Source organism: Prionailurus viverrinus, chromosome D4, assembly GCF_022837055.1.
Source record: "Prionailurus viverrinus isolate Anna chromosome D4, UM_Priviv_1.0, whole genome shotgun sequence".
Taxonomy (NCBI): Eukaryota; Metazoa; Chordata; class Mammalia; order Carnivora; family Felidae; genus Prionailurus; species Prionailurus viverrinus.
Window position 1 is genome coordinate 24393022 of NC_062573.1, and position 27996 is coordinate 24421017.

Below are 27996 nucleotides of genomic sequence, written 5' to 3' on the forward strand. Positions count from 1 at the left end.
TGGTGTATGACAAGACTGCTCTAGGTCCACAGGGAACTCATTTTCCAGACAGGTAATCCTCCCCAGGGCAGGAGCTATTGTCAGAGGCTAGGTCATAAATGGCTTTAACTGTCATGCAAATGAGCTTGAACTTTCAGTCTGGTGGAGTGTGTTAAACTGGAGAGAAACCTGATCTGGTTAATGTTTTTAGAAAATTCACTGGGTTAGCCCTCTGGAGGTTTGTTTAGAGTCCAAAGATTACAAAGCCTAAGATTGAATAGGAGACTATTACCAGGTGAGAGATGCTGACTTTTATCTATGCTCCGCTGTCAAAATCAGGTGAGCAGAGTAAGGGGTCTGACTATTCAGATTCCAAATGTTAGTTCTGGATAATCAAAGTGTAGCTGTAATAAACATAGATTAGAATGTGTACTTTGGGACTTAACCCTGGATGGTCTCTGCTTTTTGGGTTTTTTCTCTTTTGTGAAATGGGAAGAATCCAAGATTAGGTGATGGTTAGAGGTTACCATGACAGAATTTCCAGTGTCGAGGGTGGTGAGCAACTGGAGAGCCTTCTCGCTGCAGATGAAGAAGGACGCCAAAAGCATTCAGGTAAGTTGTAGGCACTTCTTGGGACATGGTCTGCAGTGAGTCTTTAATGAAATGTTTATGGTGTTTTGGTAAAGTAACAGTTTCAATAAGGTTTTTCCTCACAACTCACAAAGATTCTTTTTTTAAATGCTTTTTTTTTTTTTTTTTTTTTTGAGAGAGAGAGAAAGAGAGAGAGAGCACGAGAGCAGGGGAGGGGCAGACAGAGAGGAGGGCAGAGGATCCAAAGCAGGCTCTGGGCTGACAGCAGAGAGCCTGATGTAGGGCTCAAACGCAGGAACTGTGAGATCATGACCTGAGCCAAAGTCAGAAGCTCAACCGACTGAGCCACCCAGGTACCCCACAGCTCACAAAGATTCTTTGCTTTTTTTGTTTTTCAAAGATTCTTTGCTTGACCAAACTTAAGTCAGCCTCCTCAATCTTCTCCTAAGCCCTTCTGTACACTTCCTTGTAAAATCCAGTGTTAGCAAGAATCTTGCTAAATTAGTTTGGCAAGAAACCCCACCCTCGATATCTGATCATCGTGGCCTATTTTTAGCATGGATCAGGTCAAGTACCTTTAGCCAGAGTCACTCTTTGCACATGATGCTTCCTCTCAGTGATTTGCTATCCACCATTCCCTATCCTGTTTCTTGGCTATAAATTCCCATTTGCCCATGCTATGTTCAGAGTTGAGCTTAATTCCCTTCTGTAAGACTCCATGTCAGGGGGGTCCCTGTACCTATCATCATGGCTCCCCTTGATGCCTTACCATCTTCAATAAGTGCCACTGAATAATTTTTTCTTTAACACACCCAAAGGGATGGATGAGTAAGAATCATAGCTGTGAACCTTAAAAGGATCTCTTAGAAGAATCTTCTATTGTGAGAGATGGAAGCTGTTGTCAGGGTTCTGGTTTCCATGTTAGGTGGTGATTTCAAGGGCATTTCTTATATTATTATTGTTGTTGATAGATAGAAGTCCTTATATAGACACGTAATGAGAACTATGATTAATCTCTCTCTGTGACCCCCAAGTCCAAATTTTATAAAAACAAGAAGAAAATGAGAGAGAAAATGAAAGAGAAAAGAGAAACTCTGTCTTTCCTAGATTACCACTCTTCCTGCCTCTCCCTAGAATCTCTTGATTTATTACCTTTCATAAAATACCTTCATGGCTGTTCCGCTTTGGGTTTTAATCTGAAAAACTGACTCCCTGTTACTCTTGTATGTAGTTATTATTATCTATGCCTAATGATAATCACATAAAATAAAAATAAACACCCTTTAAACTACCATTCAACATGCAAATTAGAGTCTTTCTATATGATTTTAACAAATTGAGTATGAAACAACTTCAAATAATTGTGTGTTTCTCTTCATATTGGATGAAGTTTAATCACATATAATTTTTAAAAACCAAAATAACAACAACAACAAAAATGTGTTAACCTCTCATGTAAAAGAAGTCTGGAAGTAGGAGGTCTGCGAGTGGTCCAGGAAATGGGAATAGCTTCCCAATCTCCTGTCTGTGACAGGTGCAACTGTCAGCCTGCACTCTGAGTGAGGAGCCTAAGTTGGGGATTGGACTCACGATCCTGAGATCGAGACCTGAGCTGAGACCAAAAGTCTGGATACTTAATCGACTGAGCCACCCAGGCACCCCCTGGGCATTCCTAATGACAGACTCCATGAGAGTGTGACACACACCTCTTTCTTATCTCATTCTCATCCATGGTGTTGGCACTGTCAGAACAGTACTTCAGTAAATACTGCTTGTAAAATGGAGGCTGACTGGATACTCAGGGGGACAGATGGGCGTTCAGATAGATGGATACAAGATTCCATGGGAACTTAATATCTAGTACCAACTCTGCTGACATAAGAAGAAATCACATGAGCATTCATTGGCTTTACTGACTTACCTTGTGACCACTGAATAGACGTTTCAGAGTAGGTGTCTGCAAACCAGACTAAGTATTTCAGGCTTTTGCATCGTAAGGTCTCTGCCACAACTATTCAACTCAGGATAGCAGCCATAGACACATGTAAATGAATGACCACGTGCCAGTAACACTGAAATTTGGATTTCATATAATTTTCACATGTCTCAAAATGTCCTTCTTTTTAACCATTCAGTATTATAAAAAACCATTCTTAGTTTGTGGACTGCACAAAAACAGGCAGTGAGTTGTAGTTTGTTAACCCTCAGCCTACAAAGGCAAACTGACCCAGAATTAGAAGCACTAAGAAAGGTAATAAAACAATGAGGTGAAAACCCTGGGAGCTGGCTTTCACTTTTCTTTGGCTTTCCTTTTTCTTCCCCAGGATCACTCCACTTGCCTTTCCTCGGGTCCTCTTCCTCGGAATTGGTCTTCAACCAACGTGCACATTTTCTCATACCACAAGCGTTACATCATTCAGAACGGTTTTGCTTAAAATAGGTTACTGGAAGACTGAAAAACATTTGAGACCCAAAGTAATAGCTTTCTAATGAAGGGCTTTCGTGCACTGAGAGACATCATTTCCTTAATGTGAATAAATCTGCGTGCCCACGTGATGGAATATTATGTTGGCTTCTATTCCTCTCCCAAAAGAAACATGCTTCCTGTTTGCAAGACTCCGGGTAGCCCTGAGGGCAGGAACAGACTTACATACCTCTGCTTGAACAAGTAGTGATGACTTATCTGAGGGGAAAAAATATTCTGCAGTTCTCATTTGGAGACTGAGTTGGCTTGAGGCCTCACTGCTGTTTTTAAGAAGTGCTTAGACTTTAGGTAGTTTCATTCATGATAGGTGAATAAAATAAAAGTTACAATGTATGACAGATTACATTTTCAATTACCACTTAAATGGGCACTTATTATGTACTTAGTGAATACTTGGCTCTTCCACAGTAAACCCTAAGTTATCACCTTCAGCTCTCACCTAGTTATTTTTGGATCTTTTATTAAACCTCTGTGGCCTGTTAACTAAAATGATTTCTGAGAGATGAAGCTCACAAATGACCTCTCTCAATGCATGAAAGCCCTTCATTAGTAATGACAGCCACTTTTCAGACATCTCTTTCATAATGCTCTTCTCCCTTTGCTCAGCTCTCTTTTATGTTCTGTGCAAAATTTTTAACCTTCTCATGTAAAAGAAGTTCTGGAAGTAGGCTTACCTCATTCTCATCTACGGTGTTGGCACGGTGTCAGAAGAGCTCTTCAATAAATATCAGCCAAAATTAAAGGTTGGGGATGGGTACTGAACCATCGAAGTCACTCCCGGAAGACTGACGGGTTAAGTGGAAAGAGCCACAGACCTAAATCCCATGCCTGGATAGGTGATCTAGTTTAGCCAAACCTTTCTGATTTTGAATAAATGTTTACAGTCTGGCTTTTGGAACTAGGAAAGGTTGTACTTGGCAATTCTTCTCAAATCTTCCGTCATTTGCAAATTGGGGATGATAATCTGTAACGTCCAGGGTGAAGTGAGATCTAGAGGAACGTTCACTAAGACGCCTGGGTGCAGTGGGGATTCGGGGCGGAAGTGGGGTGTCCGCTCTTATTTTCATTATGGGTGAAACCAGTTCCTTCCAGCGGAGAAAATGCTTGCAAGCCCGCTGGGGCTGCGAACAGCGCAGAGACCTAATCCTTCCAGAATTTCAGTTTCCTTTGCCATGAGCCTGCTTTTCCCTTTCTGCCCATCAGTTGGCGCCTTTTGCCGTCCTTTTTCCCCCCCAAGCTGGTCGCTCCGCAGCTCGCAGGTCACATGGCCTGCCGGAGCGCGGGGACCCGGCGCGGGAGCTGCGCCGCGGGAGGAGGCGAGGCTCCGGCGCGCACCCGAACCGCGCGGCACCCGCTCCGCTCGGGCCTCAGGGTCGGGCGATGGCTCCTCAGTGGCGATGAGCCAGCCAGCCTAGGCGACACTGGAGGCGGCCCTCGGCGTACGCGGAGGACGGAGCTGACCGCCTCCACCGGGTAGGTTTGCACTGCGTGCGATATGCCCAGCCCCTCTGGCATCGCGGCCGGAGCGCGGGGATGAGGATTACCGGGGCCGCCGCTGGCGCGGGGAGAGCAGCGGCGGGGGCCTGCGCAGCTCGGGAGGGCCTGCGCCCCCGGCCGTGCGCTTTGAGCAGGCGAGCTTCGCCGCGGCCCGGCCCGGAGCTCTGGCCGCTTCCTGCCAGGGGACTGCGGGGACCCCAGAAGGGCTTCCTCCGCGCGGGCGGGGCTGGTGTCAGGGCAGGGATGAATGAGTGTCGCGGCGAGGGCATTTTTCCACCCTTCGCCTGCCTCGGCTGCGCCGCGAGGCCGACAGGAAGGCGCGAGCCGGGCGCGTGCCAACCCAGGTTAAGACCCGGGTCCTGGGAGCCCAGTCGGGCCGCACAGCCGAAGAGCGCATCGCCTAATGGCCGCGCGCTTGAGGCGAGGGTTCCTCCCGCGTCAGCCCCTCGGGCTAATCGGGCTCGCGGATTACGCGCTGCTGCGGCGTGGGGTTTCTGCGCAGCCGGGGACCGAGGAAGGGCGACCCGGCAGAGGAAGGCGTCGCTCCCAGCTCCCGGAAAGACCGGCTGAAGGGAGCCACCTCCGCGATCGGAACCGTTAGCCTCGACCGACGAGTAGGGAAACTGAGGCCCAAACGTGGCGGGGACTGCCCAAGGTCGGCGGCAGGAACTAGATCCGGGACTGTGGTCTCCAGCTCCCATTCTCTTTCGGCGAGGAATAGAGAGGACCACCCCCCCGGTAGTCGCATCATCCTCCTGGCCTCTGGGCGCGGGCGTTGCCGGTTCCGCACTGCGCCCTTGGTAGTCAGGGGCGAGAGCTCCTGCAGGTTGGGTGTGACCCTGGCATCCCCTGCTGGTCCCTTGCTGTCCCCGGGGGAACCGCAGAGCGACTCCAGTGATGATCTCACTATGCAGACCATTAGCAAAACCTGCAGGTTCAGTGTGTGCGTGTGCGTGCACGTGTATTTATTTCGCCAGGAGAACTGAACCTGGTAAGGGGATAGCTTTTTTAGGGGTGCATTTCTAGAGTGCACTGTACCAGGTACTTTAGGAGGCGACAAGAGAAAGCTATGTGTGTCTAACACCAATATTGAATCTTAAAAAAGGGTAAGTGTATTACATAGCATTCAGGAAACAAAAATGTGAAGGAGAAAATAAAGATGACAAAACTTCATCTAGATTGTTGAGATTTTCTGGATGTCTTCTTAAAGGTTTCTCTGCATGCACACATCTAAACCAATAAGATGGACAAAAATAGTATCTTGTTTTAATTTGCATGTCTGAATCCCCCCTCCCGTCCCCGGGGCAGTAAATACCTTTTTCCTCTGTGTACTGGCCTTTTGCATCTGTGTAGGTGAACTGTCTTAATTCTTTTGCCCCCTTCCAACTTTTTTTTTTTAAAGTAATCTCTACACACAAGGTGGGGCTTGAACTCACAACCCTGAGATCAGGAGTCACAGGCTCCACTGACTGAGCCAGCTAGGCACCTCTCTTTTGCTTTCTTTTTCTTTTTCTTTTTTTTTTAATTAAAAAAAAAATTTAAATCTAAGTTAGTTAATGTATAACGTAATAATGATTTCAGGAGTAAAATTTAGTGATTCATCATTTACACATAACACCCAGTGCTCATCCCAACAAGTGTCCTCCTCAATGCACATCACCCCCATCCCCCCACCCAACACCCTGCCAGCAACCCTCAGTTTATTTCCTGTATTTAAGAGTCACTTATGGGTTGTCTCCCTCTCTGTTTTTATCTTATTTTTGTTTCCTTTTCCTTATGTTCATTGTTTTGTATCTTAAATTCCACATATGAGTGAAATCATATTGTATTTGTCTTTGACTTATTTTGCTTAGCATAATTCTCTCCAGTACCATCCATGTTGCAAATGTCAAGATTTCATCCTTTCTGATCGCCAAGTAATATTCCATTGTGTATATATATATATATATATATATATATATATATATACACACACACACACACACCCCCATCTTCTTTATCCATTCATCAGTCGATGGACATTTAGGCTCTTTCCATACTTTGTTATTGTCGATAGTACTGCTATCAGCATTGGGGTGCATGTGCCCCTTCGCATCAGCACTCCTGTATCCTTTGGATAAATACCTAGTAGTGCAATTCCTGGGTCGTAGGGTAGTTCTATTTTTAATTTTTTGAGGAACCTCCATCCTGTTTTCCAGAGTGGCTGCACCAGTTTGCATTCCCACCAGCAGTGCAAAAGAGTTCCTCTTTTTCTGCATCCTCACCAACATCTTTTGTTGCCTGAGTTGTTAATTTTACCTTTCTGACATGTGTGAGCTGGTATCTCATTGTGGTTTTGATTTGTATTTCCCTGATGATGAGTGATGTTGAACATTTTTTCATGTGTCGGTTGGCCATCTGGATGTCTTCCTGGGAGAAGTGTCTATTCGTGTCTTTTGCCCATTTCTTCACTGGATTATTTGTTCTTTGGGTGTTGATTTTGATAAGTTCTTTAAAGATTTTGGATACTAATCCTTTATCTGATGTTATTTTCAAATATCGTCTCCCATTTTGTCGGTTGTCTTTTAGTTTTGCTGATTGCTTCCTTTACCGTGCAGAAGATTTTTATCTTGATGAGGTCCCAGTAGTTCATTTTTGCTATTGTCTCCCTTGCCTCCGGAGACATGTCAAGTAAGAAGTTGCTGCGGCTGAGGTCAAAGAGGTTTTTGTCTGTTTTCTCCTCGAGGATTTTGATGGCTTCCTGTCTTATTTGGGTCTTTCATCCATTTGGGGTTTATTTTTGTGTATGGTATAAAAAAGTGGTCCAGGTTCATTCTTCTGCATGTCACTGTCCAGTTTTCCCAGCACTACTTGCTGAAGAGACTGTCTTTATTCCATTGGATATTCTTTCCTGCTTTGTCAAAGATTAGTTGTCCGTTTCTGGGTTCTCTGTTCTGTTCCATTGATCTATGTGTCTGTTTTTGTGCCAGTACCATACTGTCTTGATCAGATTAGAGCTTTGTAATACAGCTTGAAGTCCGGAATTGTGATGCCTCCAGCTTTGGTTTTCTTTTTCAGGATTACTTTGGCTATTCGGGGTCTTTTCTGGTTCCATGCAAATTTTAGGATTGTTTGTTCTAGCTCTGTGAAGAATGCTGGTGTTATTTTGATAGGGATTGCATTGAATATGTAGATTGCTTTCGGTAGTGTCGACATTTTAACAATGTTTTTTCTTCCAATCCATGAGCATGAAATGTTTTTCCACTTTTTGAGTTTTCTTCACTTTCTTTCAAAAGCTTTCGATAGTTTTCAGTCTTTTGCTTTTCAATTGGAGTGTCTTTCTGTTCCTGACTTTTAAGCACTCTTTGCACATTACACATTAAAGTAGTAATTCTGTCATTTATGTTGCATAGTGTTTCCTAATCTGTCTAATGTCAGCTTTTCATCTTTGACCATATACAAGTTTAACTTTTTACTTAGTCATATATTTTTTCAATGGTTCTGCTTATGGACTTTGCTGTTAAGGTCCTTTCCTAAACCAAGTTTATGTAAATATACTTCTGTATTTTTCTTCAGGTACTTTTAAGCTTTTGTTTGACAGTATTAATATGAAATTTATTCTAGTTTAAGTTATAAAGTGGAGCACTAGTTTACTTTTCCTGCATAGTTAGCCAGTTGCTGCAAAGCTAGTAAATCCATTTTTCACCCCCGATTTAAATTGCTTCAAGTATGGCAGATTAAATTATTACATGTTTGTATCTGTGTGGATTTCTGCATCTGTCTATTTATTTATCAGTACATTTTGGTGCCAGTGCCATGTTATTTTAATGACTGAAGTTTTATAGGAGGCTTTAAGGTCTGGTTAGACAGATTCTCTCTTATTACTCTGTATTATTTTCCTGGCTCTTAGAAAAATCAATTTTATTGAAGCATAGTTTACATGCAATAAAACACAGCATTTAAATGTGTATTTTGAAGAATGTTGTCAAATGTAACTACCATCACGATGAAAATTATGAAGCATCACATGACATTGATGTCATCACTGCACAGGGCTAATCTTTGATATATCCCCCCAATGTCCGTATATATGCCAGCAAAGTAAGCATTTCCTGGCCGTTTTTATTAGTACGAATTCCAGAAAATCTTTAGAATACTTTCATCAAGTTAACTAACCTTTCCCTGCTCCACCAAAAGAAGCAAACAAAATTTTATTTGGATTTCTATTGGATTTTTGATAACAACGGCCCTCAGTGTATAAGGGCCCTGGCAGACAAGTTCACCATCCCAGTCAGTGCACAAGACTCAGTATTTGTTGAATGAACGTTTAATAATTGCCATAAAAGTAGCACGTGCTCTTACAGAAGTGTTGAAAGCAAAACAGGAGTCTTCCATACATTCATCTCCTACTAAATTATATTCCATATTAAAAATAGAATGACCATACTATGTACATTTTTTTTTTATAATTTGCATTGACATAATTTGCATTCTTTTCCCTTTAGAGACTTAAAATCTGCTCAGTTTAGTATAACAAGTTATCATAGACCGGGTGGTGTAAACAGCAGAAACATTTCTTTCTGAGCCTGAAAACCTGAGATCAGGGTGCCAGCATAGCTGGGTGCTGCTCAGGGCCCTCTTCCTGGTGTATGGATGCCACTTTCTCGCTGTTCTCACTGGCAGAGGGCAAAGAGAGGAAGAAAGCACACTCCCATTTCTTCTTTTTTTTCTTTAATTTTTATAATGTTTATTTATTTCTTGAGAGAGAGAGAACGCAAAGGGGAGAGGGGCAGAGAGAGAGAGGGAGAGAATCCCCGCAGGCTCCACACTGTCAGCTCAGAGCCCAGCTCGGGGTTCAAACTGACAAACCATGTGATGAGCTGAAATCAAGAGTCAGAGGCTTAATGACTGAGCCACCCAGGCACCCTTCCCCATCTCTTTTTATAAGGGCACTAATCCCAGCATGAGAGTTCCACCACAAAGACCTAATTACCTCCCAGAGACCCCATATCCAAATACCATCACGTGAGGAGTAGGATTTTAATATAGGAATTTGGGGAGAACACATTCAGTCCATAGCAGAGACCTCGCCAAGACTTTGGCGTTAGTATGTTAGTATGTTTGGCGTTAATGTTAGTATATTTAAAACTTTCTCTTCCTTTTTAATGGCTCCTTATCATCCCTTTGTATAATTATCTAGAAATATGTTCCCTGTTGCTGGGCCTTTTTTTTCCCTGCAGTTCCTCCTTCCTTTCCTTCTTTCTCCTCCCCTCCCCTCTCCCACTTCCTCTCCCCTCTTTATCTTTCTCTTTCATGCTGTTACAAACAAAACTGGCATGAACCTTCCTTTTCTATCTTTGATAGCATGTGTTGGGATTTCTGCAGGATAGATTCCTAGAAGTAGAACTTCTAGGTCAAGGGGGATGCATACATAAAATGTTTATAGATACCCGGCTCAACTTTCCTTCCAAAGGTTGCACAAATGTATTTGCAAGTGCCAGTTTGTTGAACTAGGCCACTCCCTCTTGAAGTAAATTGAATTGACCTTATGTTAAACGTAGAGACTAGTTCCGGAAAAAGAGAACTCTATCGCCTCTTTCATTAGTGAGGCTTTCCAGCTAAGAAAACGTTATTTTTTTTCTCCACTTACTAAAGACTTTCTAAGTATCTTTCAGTAGAATTTTATAGTGTGTGTGTATATTCCACATATTTAAAAAAAATTCGTCCTGGGTATTTTAGGGTTTTTAACCTCATTTTGACAGGGATCTTTTATCCCATTGATTAATTTGGTTATTATCTGATTAGGTGAAAGCAGTGTGTGTGTGTGTGTGTGTGTGTAATATTTTTACATGTTAATTCTGTTATCAATCGCATTTTGAAACTCTTTTACCATTTCTAATTATTTGTCAGCTGATTTTCTTGGGTTTCCAATCTGTGCAGAAACAGTAGTGCATATTGGTTGAAGATGTGGGTTCTGGAACCTGACTGCCTGTGTTCGAGTATTTGAGTTTCGCCACCCACTGAAGAGCTTTGTTAACTTTGAGTACAAGTTAATTCTGCCTTAGTTTTTTGAGGTATAAAACAGGCTGAATAATAGTACTTCTCCTAAGCTTCTTTAAAAAAAAATTTTTTTTTAACATTCATTTTTGAGAGACAGAGTGTGAGAGGGGGAGGGGCAGAGACAGAGTGAGACACAGAATCCAAAGCAGGTTCTAGGCTCTGAGCTGTCAGCACAAAGCCCGATGCAGGGCTCAAACTCACAGACCGTGAGATCATAACCTGAGCTGAAGTCTAATGTTTAACCGACTGAGCCACCCAGGCACCCCTCTCATAAGCTTCTTATGAGGATCACTGAGATGCTTAGAACAGTGTCTGGCACGTAATAAGTGCTCAGCAAACACGTACAAATAAGTTGATCTCTGCACATTATGTGGCCAGGCTCTTTGATACTCCCAATTTTATAGCTGAGGAATTGAGTCCCACAGAGGTCAAATGACTTGACTATGGGCATTTATTAGCTCAAAAACATTGAGCCTCTTCCATGCATAGAGTTCTGTGATGAGTCTACAAGGGATACCAAAGATAAATCAGACTGAATCCACTAACAAAGGATTTATAAGTCTAATTGACGCATAAGTCAGGGGCCATAAATAAAGCCATGGAAGGCAGCAGGCATTGGGGACAAAATATGGGCTTTGGAATTTTTCTTCTGTTTTAAGTTCTTGCTTTCAACTTGGTAGCATTTTTTTTTCCATGTAAATGGAATTAGTTCCACTGCTATTTGAGAGTTGCTGTTTTGGTTAAATGAAATAGATGTAAGAGTCTACTACGGGACTTGGATATATAGCAGGAGCTTAATAAGTGGTAGCTATAAATAGATACAGTCTAAAGTAGAAAGTGACAAATGAAGGTTCTGGGGGGAACGTTTATGTAAAAGGCCCAAGCAGTTGAGAAACAAGAGATTATTTCTGGTTGGGGGAGATGATGGTTGGCTTTCAGAAGAGGTTCCCCCCCCCCTTTTTTTTGTTAAGTTTATTTATTTTGAGAGAGAAAGAGCACAAGCCAAGGAGGGGCGGAAAGAAGGAGAGACAGAATCCCAAGCAGGCTCCATGCCATCAGCACAGAGCCCGATGTGGAGCTTGAACTCATGAATCGTGAGATCATGACCTGAGCCAAGATCAAGAGTTGGACCCATAACTGAGTGAGCCACACAGGCAGCCCAGAAGAGGTTCCTTTGGAGCTGATTCTTTTTTTTTTTTTTTCTTGAGAGAGAGAGAGAGAGAGAGAGAGAGACAGAGAGAGTCTGTACATGTGCATGAGCCAGGGAGTGGCAGAGGGAGAGAGAAAGCGAGAGAATCTCAAGCAGGCTCCACATCCAACGTGGAGCCCAACTTGGGGCTCGATCTCACAACTGTGAGATCATGACCTGAACCAAAATCAAGAGCTGCCTCTGAGCTGATTCTTGATGGTTGAGTAGACTGTCTGGAGAGAAGAATAGAGTCTGGAGAGATAGCTGAAGCTGGATTTTGAAGAATCATGGTGAAGAATTTGGACTTCATTCTATAGTCATTGGGGAATCCTAGAACAGTTCTGCAGAAAAGAGTGCCATGTTCAGACCCATGCTTCAGAGCATCAGATGGATGCTGGTGATGTAACACATTACCACCATTTCTGCTATCTTTCTGACAAATGGCTTTCATAGCCATTGTCTCATTTTGTCTTCACAGTGCCTCCATACATGAGATATTTTTAATTTTCCTATTTGACAGCAGCAAAATAGTCTCAGAGAGATCAAATGATTTCTTTACAAATGGACCTAATTAGCGAGTGTTGGGACCAGACCTGCACCCAGATCGTATGGCTTTGAATCTGTTGGTCTTTCTGGAAGTCATAGGCCTAGTTAGGAGGCTGTTGCTGGTAGCCAGCCTGGAGGTGATGATGAGTAGCGAGGGTGAGGCAATGCAGAAAGGCATGGCTGTGGGAGGGGAGGAGAGAAGAGAGGTGTACAAGAGGCCATATGGGTAGCATTGCTGGGATTTGCAAGTGACTGGGTAGGAGCAAGAAGTCAGAACATACTGGTCTTTTGGACCCAAGGTGCCTGAGGGTATGGTGGTGCCATTCATGCATGAGGGCTGACTTGGGAAACAGTCCTCTTGACTGCTTATCTCTTCAGGCTAAGCCTGGTATACTGCCTCACATACCCCTGTGACCCCTTCAACTTAATTTTCAGAAGCTGCCATAAAATGTAACTTGTCATTGTTGCTCCATTTATTCATTATAGCCCTATTTCACGTTCATTTCTTGGTGTCTTTGTCTTTTACTATCTTTTCTGGGCCCTCCATCCCAGACATGATAACAGGCATAGTCCAATTTACAAAATGGTTGTGTTTCAAAGTGCACTAGTAAGGCCTAGATAAGAATTCAGGAATCATTACGCCATAGTATCCAGGCTGTAATGGTGTCATTGTTTCCAGGCCACCTCACAGATGCAGGTCAGTCCACATCACTGGAGCATGGTCCTGAGCCGGTGATGCTGTGGGTGACTATGGAATTCTGGAAGAAGACAATCGGGGTGATAATGTAGACATGGTCCTCCTTCTGCCCCACCCCCACGATTGGGCTGGGAGTAGAGAGCTCCTTCCCTTGAACTACCAATTCAAAATCCTTTGTTTTAAGGTAAGTTATCTTAAAACCAAATCAGTAAAGTGAAATAAATTATAGGTGGCCTTGGACACCTGACCCCACCGTGCAGCAATTGGTTAAATTCTTTAAGAAGATGCTTTAAATAGCAAACAGAATGTAGTCTTGAATGCCTACCTCCATGTGGTTGGATTTTAGGCAGACCAGTCATCTGATTATTAAAGGATCTGTTCCCACCTCCTATGGTCCAAGATGGGTGGACTAGATTGTATTATTGTTCAAGATATTTTCTTCTTTTCTTTTCTTTTCTTTTTTGAGAGAGAGTATGTGTGCAAGTGAGGGAGGGACAGAGGGAGAGAGAGAGAATTCTAAACCAGCTGTACACTCAGGATGGAGTCTGATGTGGGGCTCGATCCCACGACCCTAGGATATCAAAAGTCCGATGCTCAACCAACTGAGCCACCCAGGCACCCCTGTTCAAGGTATTTTCTGCCCCTTACTGGAGAGACATATCTTTCCCTAATCATTGGTTTCAGGCTTGGCCATATGTCTTTCGGCACCCCTTCTTGCAGGAAAATTACATAACTGTTGTGTTGAACTTAAGAGTTGTTGGGGCGCCTGGGTGGTGCAGTCGGTTAAGCGTCCGACTTCAGCCAGATCACGATCTCGCGGTCCGGGAGTTCGAGCCCTGCGTCAGGCTCTGGGCTGATGGCTCAGAACCTGGAGCCTGTTTCCGATTCTGTGTCTCCCTCTCTCTCTGTCCCTCCCCCATTCATGCTCTGTCTCTCTCTGTCCCAAAAATAAATAAACGTTGAAAAAAAAAATTAAAAAAAAAAATTGTTATGTAACTTGCTCTGGTCAGTGAAATGTAGGTGGACATGATGTGTGTCATTTTTGAGCCGTAGCTTTGAGAGCCAGCTTGTGGTTCACTGTCTGTTTCTTTCTCCTCTGCCACAAAAGCAGCAATGTCCAGAAAAGAGGCAGTTCCATCTACCTGGGGCCTGAAGTGCAAATGACAGGGAGCAGAGTCTCAACTGATCCGTAATGGACAAGTAACATGAGCAAGAATTAAGCCTCTTTCTTATAAAACCCGGAGATTTAGGGGTCATTACCATAGTCTCTTTTGACTCATACTGAGTATAATGATATGGCAGCCAGATGCCTTATGAGCATTTTAGAAATGTCGCCTACTCTGAACAAATTGCTAGAACCTTTCTTTTTTCCTGAGGGCTTAGAAATTGGCCTGCTGCTTTTGCTTTCTATTGAACCTTCATTTTCCCTTCCTCTGCTCTGTGGGAGGAGTACATTTCCCTGCCCCATTGCTTCAGCTAGTGCATGGTGAGTGGACTTAACGTGTGGCATGCTTAAGTGAGGCTGTAAATGAACCTTCGTGTTTTGATTCTTGTGTATCTGCCATCCACCAAAAGAGCATGCCCAGATGGCTGTTTCTTCTGACACTGGACTTGGAACAAGAATTACATGAAACGACCTGATTCCCACCTGCAGTCTAGAGCTGAACCCAGCTGAACCACAGCTGTGCACAGATCCGTGAGCAAGAAACGCATGTCCTTATTGTAAGTTCTAAAGGTCTGGGCTGTTCCTCACCCCAGCTAAGAGCTTATCAATGTATGTGGGGACCATGTGTCCTCGGAAATGAGTCCTATTCCTTCCCTGAAGGTCAGGAGAAGAGCAGTCTCGCTACCATACTTTTTTAATTTATTTTTTTTTTAATTTTTAATGTTTATTTATTTTTGAGAGACAGAGAGAGAGCATGAGCAGGGAGGGGCAGAGAGAGAGGGAGACACTGAATCTGAAGCAGGCTCCAGGTTCTGAGCTGTCAGCAAAGAGCCCGACATGGGGCTCGAGCTCACGGCCCGCGGGATCATGACCTGAGCCAAAGTTGGATGCTTAACCAACTGAGATACCCAGGTGCTCCTCACTACCATATTTTTAAAGCAAGGTATTTCTGAGATGTTAATGATTTTATTGACCCCAGAGGGGAAATTGCCTGGGATTAAAGGTCGTCTTTATGTCAGTACCAGGTGCCTCAGTTCCTGACCCAACTGCCAGAGGGAAGAGAGAGAAAATCAGGAGCCTAGGGTGGCAAGGGAAGGATATGGCCTGAGAGCAGCAGCACAGGGTGGCTTGGATAGAACAGACATCTCCTTAATTTCGCTGGCCCCACTTTAATAACAAAATCTAAGGGAAATCATCATGCTTGCTTGATAGCTTCAAGAAAGGCTTCTCCCCTTCTATCCACCTGCCACATACAAGCCTCTTTTGTAGAAGAAGTGTTGAAGGCAGCCCCACAACCACACCAGGACCCTCAGCAAGATCCTAGAAAATAAAGCAGGAAACCACAGGCCTGGAAGGACTTGGATTTAAGAGTGTGCTGTCAATCAGTTTGTTCACTAAGTAAATACTTGTGGACTTATATACAAGCAAGTACACTTATGTATATCTCCCCCCTTTTCTACACAAATGGTAGTGTGCTATACATACTTTCTGTGTCTTCTGTAACTGAAAAAATATCTTACAGTTTTTCTATATCTGTGCATAAAGAGTTTGCTTTTTGTAACTTTTTTTTTTGATGAGAACACTTAAGTTCTTCTCTTTTAGCAAATTTCAATTATACAATACTGTATTATCAACTGTAGTTACCAAGTTATGCATTAGATGCTCAGACCCTTGTTTATCGTACTTTTTTTAAAGACCTTATTCTAGGGGTCGCTGGGTGGCCCAGTTGGTTGAGCATATGACTCTTTTTTTTTTTCGAGCATATGACTCTTGATTTTGGCTCAGGTCATGATCTCACTGTTCGTGAGTTCAGACCCCACATGGGACTCCTCGAGATTCTCTCTCTCTCTCTCTCTCTCTCTGCCCCTCCCCCAAAATAAATAAACTTAAAAAAAAAAAGACCTTGTAAGTAAAAGTTTATACCCTTTGACCAACCTCTCCCTATCCCCACACCGCACCCCTTAGCACCTGATAACCATCTTTCTTTCTTTCTTTTTTTTTAATGTTTATTTATTTTTGAGAGAGAGAGAGAGAGAGAGGGGAGAGACAGAGCTCAAGCAGGGGAGGGGCAGAGAGAGAGGGAGACACCAAATCTGAAGCAGGCTCCAGGCTCTGAGCTGTCAGCAAAGAGACTGATGTGGGGCTCAAACTCACGAACTATGAGATCATGACCTGAGCTGAAGTCAGATGCTTAACCGGCTGAGCCACCCAGGCACCCCATGATAACCACCTTTCTATTCTGTGTTAGGTTCCACATTAGATGATACCATGCAATATTTGTCTTTCTCTGTCTTATTTCACTTAGCATAATGCCCTCCATATTCATCCATGTTGTCACAGATGGTAGCATTTCCTTTTTTTCTTTAAAGGCTGAATAATATTCCATTTCATAGATATACCACATATTCTTTATCCATTAATCCATCAGTGGACATTTGTGTTGTTTCTGTATCTTGGCTATTGTGAATAACGCTGCAATGCCAGATACCTCTTCAAGATAATGTTTTTCTTTCCTCTGGATATATACCCAGATGTGGAATTGCTGGATCATTTGGTAGTTTATTTTTAATTTCTTGAGGAACCTCCATATTGTTTTACATAGTGGCCATACCAGTTAATGTTCCAGCCAACAGTATACAAGGGTTCCCTTTCTCTACATCCATGCTAGCATTTGTTATCTTTTGCCTTGTTGATGGTAGACATCTCAGTAGGTGTGAGGTGATATATTATTGTGGTTTTGATTTGTTTCTATGATGATTGGTGATGTTGAGCACCTTTCCGAGCACCCTGTTGACTGTTTATATGTCTTCCTTGGAAAAATGTCTATTCAGGTCCTCCTTTGCTCAATTTTAAATAAGTGAGTTATTATTATTATTATTACTGTTGCTATTGAGTTGTATGAATTTTTATATATTTTGAATATTAACTCCTTGTCTAATATGTGGCTTACAAATATTTTCTTCCATTTTATAAGTTGCCTTTTCATTTTATTGATGGTTTCCTTTGCTGGGTGAAGGCTTTTTAGCTTGATGTAGTCTCACTTGTTTATTTTCGCTTTTGTTGCCTGTGCTTTTGGTGATAAATCCAAAATCATTGCCAAGACCAGTGTCAAGAAGCTTATTCCTGGGGTGCCTGGCTCAGTCGGTTAAGTGTCCGACTTCGGCTCAGGTAATGATCTTACAGTTTGTGAGTTCAAGCTCTGCATCAAGCTCTCTTCTGTCAAAGAGATTGCTTCAGAGCCTCTGTCCCCCTCTCTCTTCCTTCCTTGCATGCATGCTCTCTCTCTCAAAAAGAAATAAACATTTTTTAAAAAGAAGCTTATTTCCTATGTTTTCTTATAGGAGTTTACAGTTCAGGCATTCTGTTCAAGTCTTTAATATATTTTGAATTGATTTTTGTGAGTGGTCTAAGATAGGGTTCCAGCTTTTTGCATATGGCTATCCACTTTTCCTAGCACCATTTATTTATTTATTTATTTATTTAATGTTTATTTATTATTATTTATTCTGAGAGAGAGTGTGTGTGCACGCACGCAGGGGAAGGGCAGAGAGCGAGGGAGAGAGAATCCCAAGCAGTGAAGAACCAGACACGGGGCTTGATGTCAAGAACCGTGAGATCATGACCTGAGCTGAAAACATGAGTCAGATGCTCAACCGACTGAACCCCCAATTGTCCCCCAGCACCATTTATTAAAGAGATTATCCTTTACCCATTCTATACTCTTTGCTCGTTTGTCATAAATTAATTGACCATCTGTGCAAAGGTTAATTCTGGGATCTCTATCCTGTTCCATTGGTCTGTATGTCTGTTTATGCCAGTACCATATCTTTTTGATACAGCTTTGTAATACAGTTTGACGACAGGAAGTGTGATGCCTCCAGCTTTATTCTTCTTGCACTAAATTGCTTTGGCTATTCAAGGTCTTTTGTAGTTCCATACTAATTTTAGGATTGTTTTTTCTATTTCTGTGGAAAATGCCATTGGAATTTTAATAGATATTGCATTGAATCTGTAGATCATTTTGGGTAATATGGACATTTTAACAATATTAATTCTTCTACTCCATGACCACAGAATATCTTTCCATTTATTTGTGTCATTTTCAGTTCTTTCAATAATGTCTTATAGTTTTCAGTATACAGATCTTTCACCTCTTTGGTAAAAATTTATTCGTAAGTATTTTATTCTTTGATGCTCTTGTAAATGGGGTTGTTTTCTTAATTTCTCCTTGTTAGTGTATAGATATGCCACTGATGTTTGTACATTGATCTCAGATCCTGCAACTTTACCAAGTTCATTTATTGGTTCCCACAGTTTTTTGAGTGTTGGGGGGCTATTAGAGCTAGGTGATCCAGAGGCTCATCCCTCAGGTTATTGCCACAAAAGCTGGGGCACCAGACCTATGCACAAGTGCTTTCCAGAGAGATACTGGCGATCTGGTGTTATCATTGGAGGGGCCCATGGAAGAAGGTGGGAGAAGTGCTTATGAGCTCCCCTGGGCTCTGCACAGAATCTCAGCCAGCTCCTAGTTATGTGCTAAGTTAGAAGCACCTCTGGCAGGTGCTTGTAAAGTATGCACTCCAAACCGTTCCAGGGAAAAACTGGGGGATAAGCATTTTTTGCCTGCTTCCTCCATGATGAGCCCTAGAGGAGACAGAAGTGGCAAGTGCCCATGAACTCACTAAGAACTGCTTCTTTCTTTACTATGGTCCTGTTGGTCCCCTGGATGAAAGCCCAGTTGGCATTTAGAGCTAGATGTTTTGGGCGCCCATCCTTCAGGTGGGAGTCCTAAAATTTGGAGTGCTAGATATGTGTGTACTCCAAACCCTTTACTTCTCAGAAAGAAGCTGTGAATTGGGAGTTCCCTCCAGATTGTATGGTGCTGTACTGGGGGTGGGGTTTATCGCTGGTGTGTGTTTCAGCCTTTCCTACCTGATTCAACGTGGGTATTATCTCATTTTCCCTATGTGTAGGAGTTGCTCAGCTAGTTTCTGGATTTCTCTCACAGGGAATTTCTCACGGTGTAGCTGTACATTTAATGCATCCATGGAAGGAGAGAAGTGCAGGAGCCTTCTATGTTGCCATCTCGGTCTCTTCCAAGTTTGCTTACTTTTATTTTTTTTTTCTTAATTTTTTTTTTTAACGTTTATTTATTTTTGAGACAGAGAAAGACACAGCATGAACGGGGGAGGGGCAGAGAGAGAGGGAGACACAGAATCGGAAGCAGGCTCCAGGCTCTGAGCCATCAGGCCAGAGCCCGACTCGGGGCTCGATCTCGCGGACCGCGAGATCGTGACCTGAGCTGAAGTAGGACGCTTAACTGACTGAGCCACCCAGGCGCCCCCAGGTTTGCTTACTTTTAATGGGTACTTTGTACCATAATGTATTTGACTCACTCTCAACCGATGGGCACTTGGCACTATTTTGCTATTACAGATGATGCTGCAAGTCATTTCTCACATATGAGAATATATACCTAGGAAGGAACATTAGAAATGGAATTGCTGAAGGTGCCCCGGTGCCACAATTGGTTAGCGCACGGCACTTACACAGAAATGGAATTGCTGAGTCATTCGTGGTTTTCTTAGATAGTCCCAGATTACTTCTATGGAGGTCGTGCTGATTTATACTCCCATTAGCAAAATATATAAGTGCCAATTTGGTAGGTCGTCCTTTGCATGGGCCAGGGACAGCTCCCCTAAGGAGATTGTACTAAAGGATGAGAAAAAGCAATCTGTATGAGGAAGCAGGGAAGGGGGTGGACTAAAATGTTCCAGGGTGAGGGAGCTGTGGGAGCAAAGGCCAGGAGTTGGGTAAAAACATAGCATAGTCAATGTTCTGAAAGATCAGTGTATCTAGAGCTTTCCTGCTAATTGGTGACATGTGGCTGTTGATTACTTGAAATGTGACCAGTCTGAATTGAAATCTGCTGTAAATGTAAAAGATACACTGGATTTCAAAGACTTAGTACAAAAAAAAAAGAACATAAAACACCTCATTAATAATTTTTTCATATTGGTTTCATGTATTGTGTTTAAAATATACTATTAAAATTAATTTCATCTGTTTCTTTATAATTTTTTACTCTGGCTGCTGGAAGATTTTATTGTACTTTTTAATTTTTTTTTAACATTTATTCATTTTTGAGAAACAGAGAGAGACAGAGCATGAGCGGGGGAGGGGCAGAGAGAGAAGGAGACACAGAATCCGAAGCAAGCTCCAGGCTCTGAGCTGTCAGCACAGAGCCCAATGTGGGGCCCAAACCCACAAACCTGATCCTGAACCCACAAACCCACGATCATGACCTGAGTCAAAGTCAGACGCTTAACCGACTGAGCCACCCAGACGCCCCAAGGAAGATTTTTAAATACATGTGTGACTCGAATTATATTTCTGTTGGACTATGCTAGTCTAGAATAAGAATTGGTAAACTACGAGCTGCTGGCCAGATTTGGCTTACAGCTTGTTTTTATGTGGCTGGAGCACTAAAAATAGTTTTTATATTTTTAAAGCGTTTTCAAAACGAAAAAGCCCAAGAAGACTGTGCAACAGAGATAGTATGTGGCCCACAATATCTGCAATATTTACTGTCTAGCCCTTTACAGAAAAATATTGCCAACCTCTAGTTTAGAGCAACTTGAGAAAGGAATGGTAGAACGAGATGACAGAGAAGACACAGTAGGGCACAGTCCAGATCATACAGGGTCTTGTGGACTATGATAAGACATTTGGATTTTATTAACAGAGCAATGGAAAGCTACAGAAGGGTTATAAGCAGGAGAGTGATATGATCAGGTTTATATTTTAATGTTTATTTTATTTTTGAGAGAGAGAGAGAGAGCAGGGGAGGGGCAGGGGGCGAGCAGAGGGTCAGAAGCAGGCCCAGTGCTGTCAGCACGGAGCCCAATGCGGGGCTCAAACTCACAATCACGAGATCATGACCGGAGCCGAAGTCGGATGCTTAACCAGCTGAGTCACCCAGGCACCCCCGGCTTTATATATTTAAATGATAACTGTGTGCATGTACACACACACACACACACACACACACACAATCTTTAAACATCCCTCCCCTGGGACTTATCTGGACTAGAGTGTCACATTCTTGCTTTACCAGAAACTGTCACTGGAAGAGAGTGTTGAAGGAGTATGGATAGTGATTTCACACCAAACACAGAGCTTGCACAGTCATCATAATCACATTTTCATCTTTGCACTCATGATGTGCCTGGCATTCTCCAAGCTGCATGCCTTATCTTGTATTTTGTTCCTTCTTCTAAGTGGGTACAGCTCTCTTGGGTAATAGCAAGAGTAGGGAGGACAAGGTGAGCAGGAAGCCACTGGAATGACTCCATTCCCTAGCAGGAGTGTAAGCCCAACCCAACTTCAGTTCTTGGCTTCTACTAGGAGTGATATGAAACTGGTGAGGCCATATGGACGTGCACCTACATCATTTATTAACTCCATGGGCCTGAGCAGTTCCAGGGGGAAGCAACCAGTCTTGTGTACTCGGAACATTCACACACCAGCAGGGTTGCATAGAATGCAAACCTCTCCCTGCCATTTCCCTCTTCAGGTACTATCCAGATCTCTTCCTAGTACTGGGGTAGTCTGTCTCACCTCTGGGATCTCACAGTATAATCTGCTTCTGATGCCGACATGGGACTTCCTTGAATTACTATGTCATGGTCCTATAGAGAGAGGTGTGGTATTCTACACAACTCTAGTGGGCTGGAAGGTAACTGCTGTAATAAACGAGTCCAAAAATTATTAGTGACCAGACGCAGTGGTTTACGTCTTACCTCCCACAAAGCCCCCTCTAGACTGGGAGGCTGCTCCGAGATGAGCAGCGGGAGGGACCTCTGTTCTATGCAGTCATTCAGGAGCTCAGGCTCCTGCCGTCTGGTGGCTCCACCTCCTCCAGATCCACGAAACCTGTCCAGTAGGTTGGCAAATGGAGAATGAGAAAGTCGAGAAGGCACATCCACTCTCAACTACCTTGGCCCAGAAGCCACACCTATCATTGGCTCACATTTTCCTGGCAAGTCCTAGTCAACATGACCTCACCTGGAAGATGATGGACTAGGGAATGTGGTCTTTCTGTGTGCCCAGGAAGGGAGGAACACGGATATGGCAGGACTGAGCCCTGCAACACAGCCTCATGTGGTACCTGGTCAGGTACCACACAAGATAACTCACAAGCTGGGGAGTTTCTTCCAAATGTGTGCACGCTTTATTATGCTTCTGACATAAGGGGCTTAGGTTTACCTTCTAGTCTTTAGGCACTGCTTAGTTTTGCGTTGCCCTTAATGCTGTAATACTGGCTTTATCCTTTTAATTTTGTTTCTTGGTATGAGTCTGTTTTCCCTCAGATCATTAGGCCTACTTATTCCCAAGGTATTACTCGACTTTCTACGTATGTATACATTTTTAAAAGTTTTATTTATTTAAGGAATCTCTACACCCAACATGGGGCTCAAACTCATGAGTCTGAGATCAAGAGTTACAGTCTCTTCCAACCCAGCCAGCCGGGCACCCCACATATGCGTACATTTTAATGGCATTTATATTCTGCACTATTTTGCTCTGTAACACATTTAATTTCCATAGTAACTCGATAAGGTATTATTATCATCTCCATTTTAGAGGTTAGGAATCCGAGCTGTGGAGAGGTGATGTGAGTTTCCACCAGCTGAGTGGCTGAGTCAGGAGTCACACATGTGCCTGACCTCAGGCCTACGCTCCGAGCCATCACATCACACAACATCCTTTCTAGACCAGGCTGGGGGCACCTGCCACTTGCATCTTCATCACCACCTATCCCCTCTTGCCCTCATTGAAAAGCTGCTCATAGACCTTCCTTCAGACACCTCCTTCCCTCCCAAAGGCTGGGGCCCTCGAGTTCGCTTGCATCTGGAAGATACTGGCACTGGTTCCTGTGGTAGTGCTCTAAAAAATAAAATGAGGGGACTATCAGGACTAAATTGATAGGCAATTTTAAGTATAGTTGCATGAGATTAGAGAAATAAGAATGGAAGATCTTGACAAAGACACTTCAGAGAATCCCAAACAGTCCTTTTCTTATTTGGGATGCGCAGAAAAGACTGTTTTCAGAAAATTGCAATGCCCAGTCAACCAGTACTCACTACACACTTACTTTAGAATTTGCTTTGGGGGTGCCTGGGTGGCGCAGTCGGTTAAGCGTCCGACTTCAGCCAGGTCACGATCTCGCGGTCCGGGAGTTCGAGCCCCGCGTCAGGCTCTGGGCTGATGGCTCAGAGCCTGGAGCCTGTTTCCGATTCTGTGTCTCCCTCTCTCTCTGCCCCTCCCCCGTTCATGCTCTGTCTCTCTCTGTCCCAAAAATAAATAAACGTTGAAAAAAAAATTTAAAAAAAAATTTGCTTTGAATATGTATTTCTTCTTGCTTCTCTTGTCAAGTCTGGATTTTTTGTCCGTCTTAAGAACGCATATCTCTGTAGCTGCTGAATTGAAATAATGATCTTACTAGCCTACCTGGTGATTTTCTGGTGCATTGTAAACCTAACTAAGCATCTGTAGGCATGGCAATTTGGTTAGATACACCAAGGTTTCCTTGCTCATAGAAATAATGAAAAAATCCCAGAGACCGGGAACCAGTACAACCAAAGAATACTGTCCCGGAGAAGATCCTTCTAAGTCTCTAGTAGCTACAACCTAGAATTAGAATTTCTGGTTTGATTTGTGCTGAGTTCTGTCCCTGGGCTTTTTAAGGCCTCTTTTACCATTCTGTCCTTCCTCTTTCTTTAGGTGTCATCTGTCCTGAGGTGGGCCTGCATTCCAGGATGGTTTGTTCTTGGGACCAGACCTGACCAGAAGTTGACCCCATGAGCACGTCAGCCCCTCCAGCTGCCATGCTCCTCCGGAGGCTGAGGCGGCTCTCCTGGGGCAGCACTGCTGTCCAGCTCTTGATCTTAACAGTGGTGACATTCGGCTTGCTGGCCCCCCTGGCCTGTCACCGCCTTCTGCACTCTTATTTCTATCTGCGCCATTGGCATCTGAACCAAATGAGTCAAGAGTTCCTGCAGCAAAGTTTGAAAGAGGGTGAAGCTGCCCTCCACTATTTTGAGGAGCTGCCCTCTGCCAACGGCTCAGTGCCCATTGTCTGGCAGGCCACCCCCCGCCCCTGGCTGGTCATCACCATCATCACCGTCGACAGGCAACCTGGCTTCCACTACGTCTTGCAGGTGGTGTCCCAGTTCCACCGGCTTCTTCAACAGTGTGGCCCCCAATGCGAGGGCCACCAACTCTTCCTGTGCAACGTGGAGCGTAGTGTAAGCCATTTCGATGCCAAGCTGCTGTCTAAGTACGTCCCCGTGGCCAACCGCTATGAGGGCACCGAGGATGATTATGGTGATGACCCTTCAACCAACTCATTTGAGAAGGAGAAGCAGGACTATGTCTATTGCCTGGAGTCCTCCCTGCAGACCTACAACCCAGACTACGTCCTGATGGTAGAAGATGATGCTGTTCCAGAAGAGCAGATCTTCCCAGTCCTGGAGCACCTTCTGCGGGCTCGCTTCTCCGAGTCACACCTCAGAGATGCCCTCTATCTGAAGCTCTATCACCCCGAGAGGCTCCAGCACTACATCAACCCTGAGCCCATGCGGATCCTGGAGTGGGTCGGTGTGGGCATGTTGCTGGGGCCCCTGCTAACCTGGATATACATGCGGTTTGCCAGCCGTCCGGGGTTCAGCTGGCCTGTCATGCTCTTCTTCTCCCTATACAGCATGGGTCTCGTGGAGCTGGTGGGCCGGCATTATTTCCTGGAACTGCGGCGGCTGAGTCCTTCCCTGTATAGCGTGGTCCCTGCCTCTCAGTGTTGCACCCCAGCCATGCTTTTCCCTGCCCCTGCGGCCCGCCGGACCCTCACCTACCTGTCTCAGGTGTACTGCCACAAGGGCTTTGGCAAGGATATGGCACTCTACTCACTGTTGAGGGCCAAGGGGGAGCGGGCCTACGTGGTGGAGCCCAACCTCGTGAAGCACATTGGGCTCTTCTCCAGCCTCCGGTACAACTTTCATCCCAGTCTGCTCTAGTGTTCCAAGAAATGCCTTTCTGAAATTGGCATTCTTGGCAATTCCGATATCGAGCTCTTTCTTTGGACGTGGTTGCTTGCAGTCATTTCATTGTTTAAGGTTGTTAGGGATCTAGGCACTGAGGCAGCTGAGAACATACACATCAAGAACCCTGGCTTTGGTAACTCCAGCAGGATCAGATGTTGGCCCTGAGTCGGGACCCCTCTCCCTCCCCACACAGCCATACTGCCTCATGCAGTTGACCCACCCACCGAGGGGGCATTTACATACCAGTTCTATTCTCCAACTGTTTTCAGCAATGCTTTGTGATAGAGCTGGTAACTGCCAAAAATAGTGTGCATAAAGATAGGACTGTTTTAGGATTTTAAGGGTAGAATTTGGTGAAAGGTGAGATCCTTTTGAATTGATTTCTTTCTTTCCAGGCATGAGAATGGACGTGTGTCCAAAGAGGCAGGACCATGTTGCTAGGTTCCATTTGTTTCTTTGACCTGGTGTAATAAAAGCCAGTAAAATCCATTGCAGGGCCTGGCGACTTGGAGGCAGGTGATCACGTTTCTGTTTCCTGGTGTTTTTTTCCCCACACATCTGTAGTGTACTGCTAGTCAATACCGCTAGTGACAACTTTAAGTCACAGCAAGATCTACAGGCACCTTTTGGATCATCAAAACCAGATTTCTTATGTTCAGTAGTGATTCAGTATTGAATATTTCTGTCATATTCTGATTCTTTGAAAATTGGACATTGCAGAATGATATAAAATGGGTGAGCTCACTAATAGCGTATCCTTTTCCCTTATTTTCCTGGCTAACCATTCACCCTCACTTTTTTCTTCTTCTGGATATCATGGTGTAAGAAAAAGAAAAAATGTAGACTGTGAAGTCAGAAGGCCTGAATTTTTATTTCAGATCTCTGCCATGCCCTAGTGATGTGAACTTGGGCAAGTTATGACCACTCTGAGTCTTAGTTTTTTCACCTGTAAAACGGGGATAGTGATACCTACCTTTTAAAGTTGCCTTGAGGATTAAATGACAGAATGTATGTAAAACACCTAGCAAGTGCTTATCCCATAGAAAGCACTTGACGAACACTAGTTCTTTTCCTAGAATAAGCATATGAAATTCAAGTGTATTTTGGATAAAGATATTAGTGATACTGTTTAAAGTGTGCAGTAGGGCATAGGGCTTCCACATGGGGAGCAGTCATTCTGGACCAAACTACTAGAATAAAAGCTGACTTGGCATTGTGACTTGTGAAGAAGGTTTCATCTGGCGCCTCTTCCAACCAAGCCAAAAATAATTGTTCATTTAAATGGGAAATGGTCTGAGACTCCTCTTGAGTTTATTCCAAGACTAGCATCTGAAAATTACTTTTCTCCAAAGTTCCACGTAGATGTCCTCGGACAATATTTATCAAGCCAGTGGCCAACAAGTCCCTTTGTGAGGATGTGTGTCTACATTGGATTTCAAGTGTGTTGTGTGGATCATTTGTTTCGGTGCCATGCCTTCTTTTGCTTTTTACATTTCCGGTAAACTTCCATTTGGAGAACCCCTCAAGAGCACTGAGGCAGTACATAGGGGTTCCACACCACATTTTGCAGGTGGACAAACCGAGACCAAGGGATACGAAACAACTTCTCTGGGTTCACACGGCTGGACAGCAGCAGAGCCAGGATGGGAACGTAGCTCCTCTGAGTTCCTGCACTTTTTTCTTAACCACATTCATTTTATAAATATCTATGTAGTCAAATTCTCTTTTGTAGAATCTGTAACCTGGACTGAAAAAATCTCTCTGTAAGCTAACATGGTAGACCCTCATTGTCCCGTTGGTCTTGGGGAACAAACATGCATAAGTATGTGTTGTGTTGTTATCGTGAGATGTTACATGTCCCTCAGGAATGTCCAAAGTGAGCAGAGCTACTAGATGACTTATCAAGATGTTCAGACTCCACTGTTAAATTCATCTTCTCTCAGTGACTGGTTTATCCCCGTGTTCAGGAACAGAACTGCCTTCAACCTACAACTCATTAGCATTTGTTCCATTAACAAATGGATCTCCTCATGAATGTTTTGTACCCAACGACAGGAGAGTCCAATCTAAGCTAGCCAGGCAGAAGATAGGGAATCATTTCTGGTTTATATTTCTGCTCTTTCTAATTCAGTTGTCTACCGCATGCATACATCCCCTCCCTTGACTCCTGGATGGCTAAAGCCATTTTTGCCTTGTCTCATTTCTCTGCCTACACAAAGACACCTTCCCCCATAGATCTTAACTAGAGTCTACCATCCTTGGACATTTTCTGCAGATGCAGGCTCCGTTCTGCCATTTTGTCCCCACCCTCATCTAGCTCTCCCTCATACCTAGAGTCCATTTTTTGTATGTTGTCCTTCATTAGGACAGTTGACAGCTTTACACCAAAGCTGAAGTCTCATTTAATCCTAAGCAAGGGGGCTAGAGGAGAACTAAAGTCCCCTTCCCATAACAAAGGACATAGGTCATCGGGAGGATGAAGGTCTCTAACAGAACCTGCTCACCTTTCAGGGTTTAAATTATGATCAGGCCTAAGAAGCTCCCTATTGCGACTGAGTGTATTTGCATAGACATATCAGTTCCAATAAAAGCAGCTGTTCCACTGAGGCATCCTGAGAAGACTTTTGTCATTCCCTCTCATTTCTGTGGATGGATTTTCTAATGTGGTGAATAATAGAGAAAATACACACACACACACACACATAC

At 43.7% G+C, this 27996-nt stretch overlaps 2 protein-coding genes and 1 non-coding gene across 4 annotated transcripts in view; 2 read left to right on the top strand and 1 right to left on the bottom strand.

Moving 5' to 3' along the window:
- The first annotated feature begins 221 nt into the window (after window positions 1-221).
- Window positions 222-27909, top strand: PGAP4 (post-GPI attachment to proteins GalNAc transferase 4). 2 transcript variants are annotated; one of them, XM_047829913.1, is made up of 3 exons: window positions 222-318; window positions 476-591; window positions 23975-27909. In XM_047829913.1, the coding sequence occupies exon 3, from the start codon at window positions 24052-24054 to the stop codon at window positions 25261-25263; it is 1212 nt and encodes a 403-aa protein (XP_047685869.1). In that variant the 5' UTR covers window positions 222-318; window positions 476-591; window positions 23975-24051; the 3' UTR covers window positions 25264-27909. The 2 variants fall into 2 exon arrangements, with proteins under 2 accessions (XP_047685869.1, XP_047685868.1); XM_047829912.1 differs by lacking the exons at window positions 222-318; window positions 476-591 and adding an exon at window positions 4392-4528.
- Window positions 4433-27996, top strand: part of ALDOB (aldolase, fructose-bisphosphate B) — a 70890-nt gene continuing 47326 nt past the window's right edge. Inside the window, exon 1 of the mRNA XM_047829915.1 lies at window positions 4433-4528. The gene's annotated coding sequence lies outside the window, so the exon portion shown is untranslated. The remainder of the gene's footprint in view (window positions 4529-27996) is intronic.
- Window positions 13566-13640, bottom strand: TRNAK-UUU (transfer RNA lysine (anticodon UUU)). Its single transcript has one exon. It is a non-coding gene; the product is annotated as a tRNA-Lys (tRNA).

What these genes read in the sequence shown, in the direction of transcription:
- PGAP4 (XM_047829913.1), top strand. Translation starts at nt 24,052, where the DNA reads ATGAGCACGTCAGCCCCTCCAGCTGCCATGCTCCTCCGGAGGCTGAGG.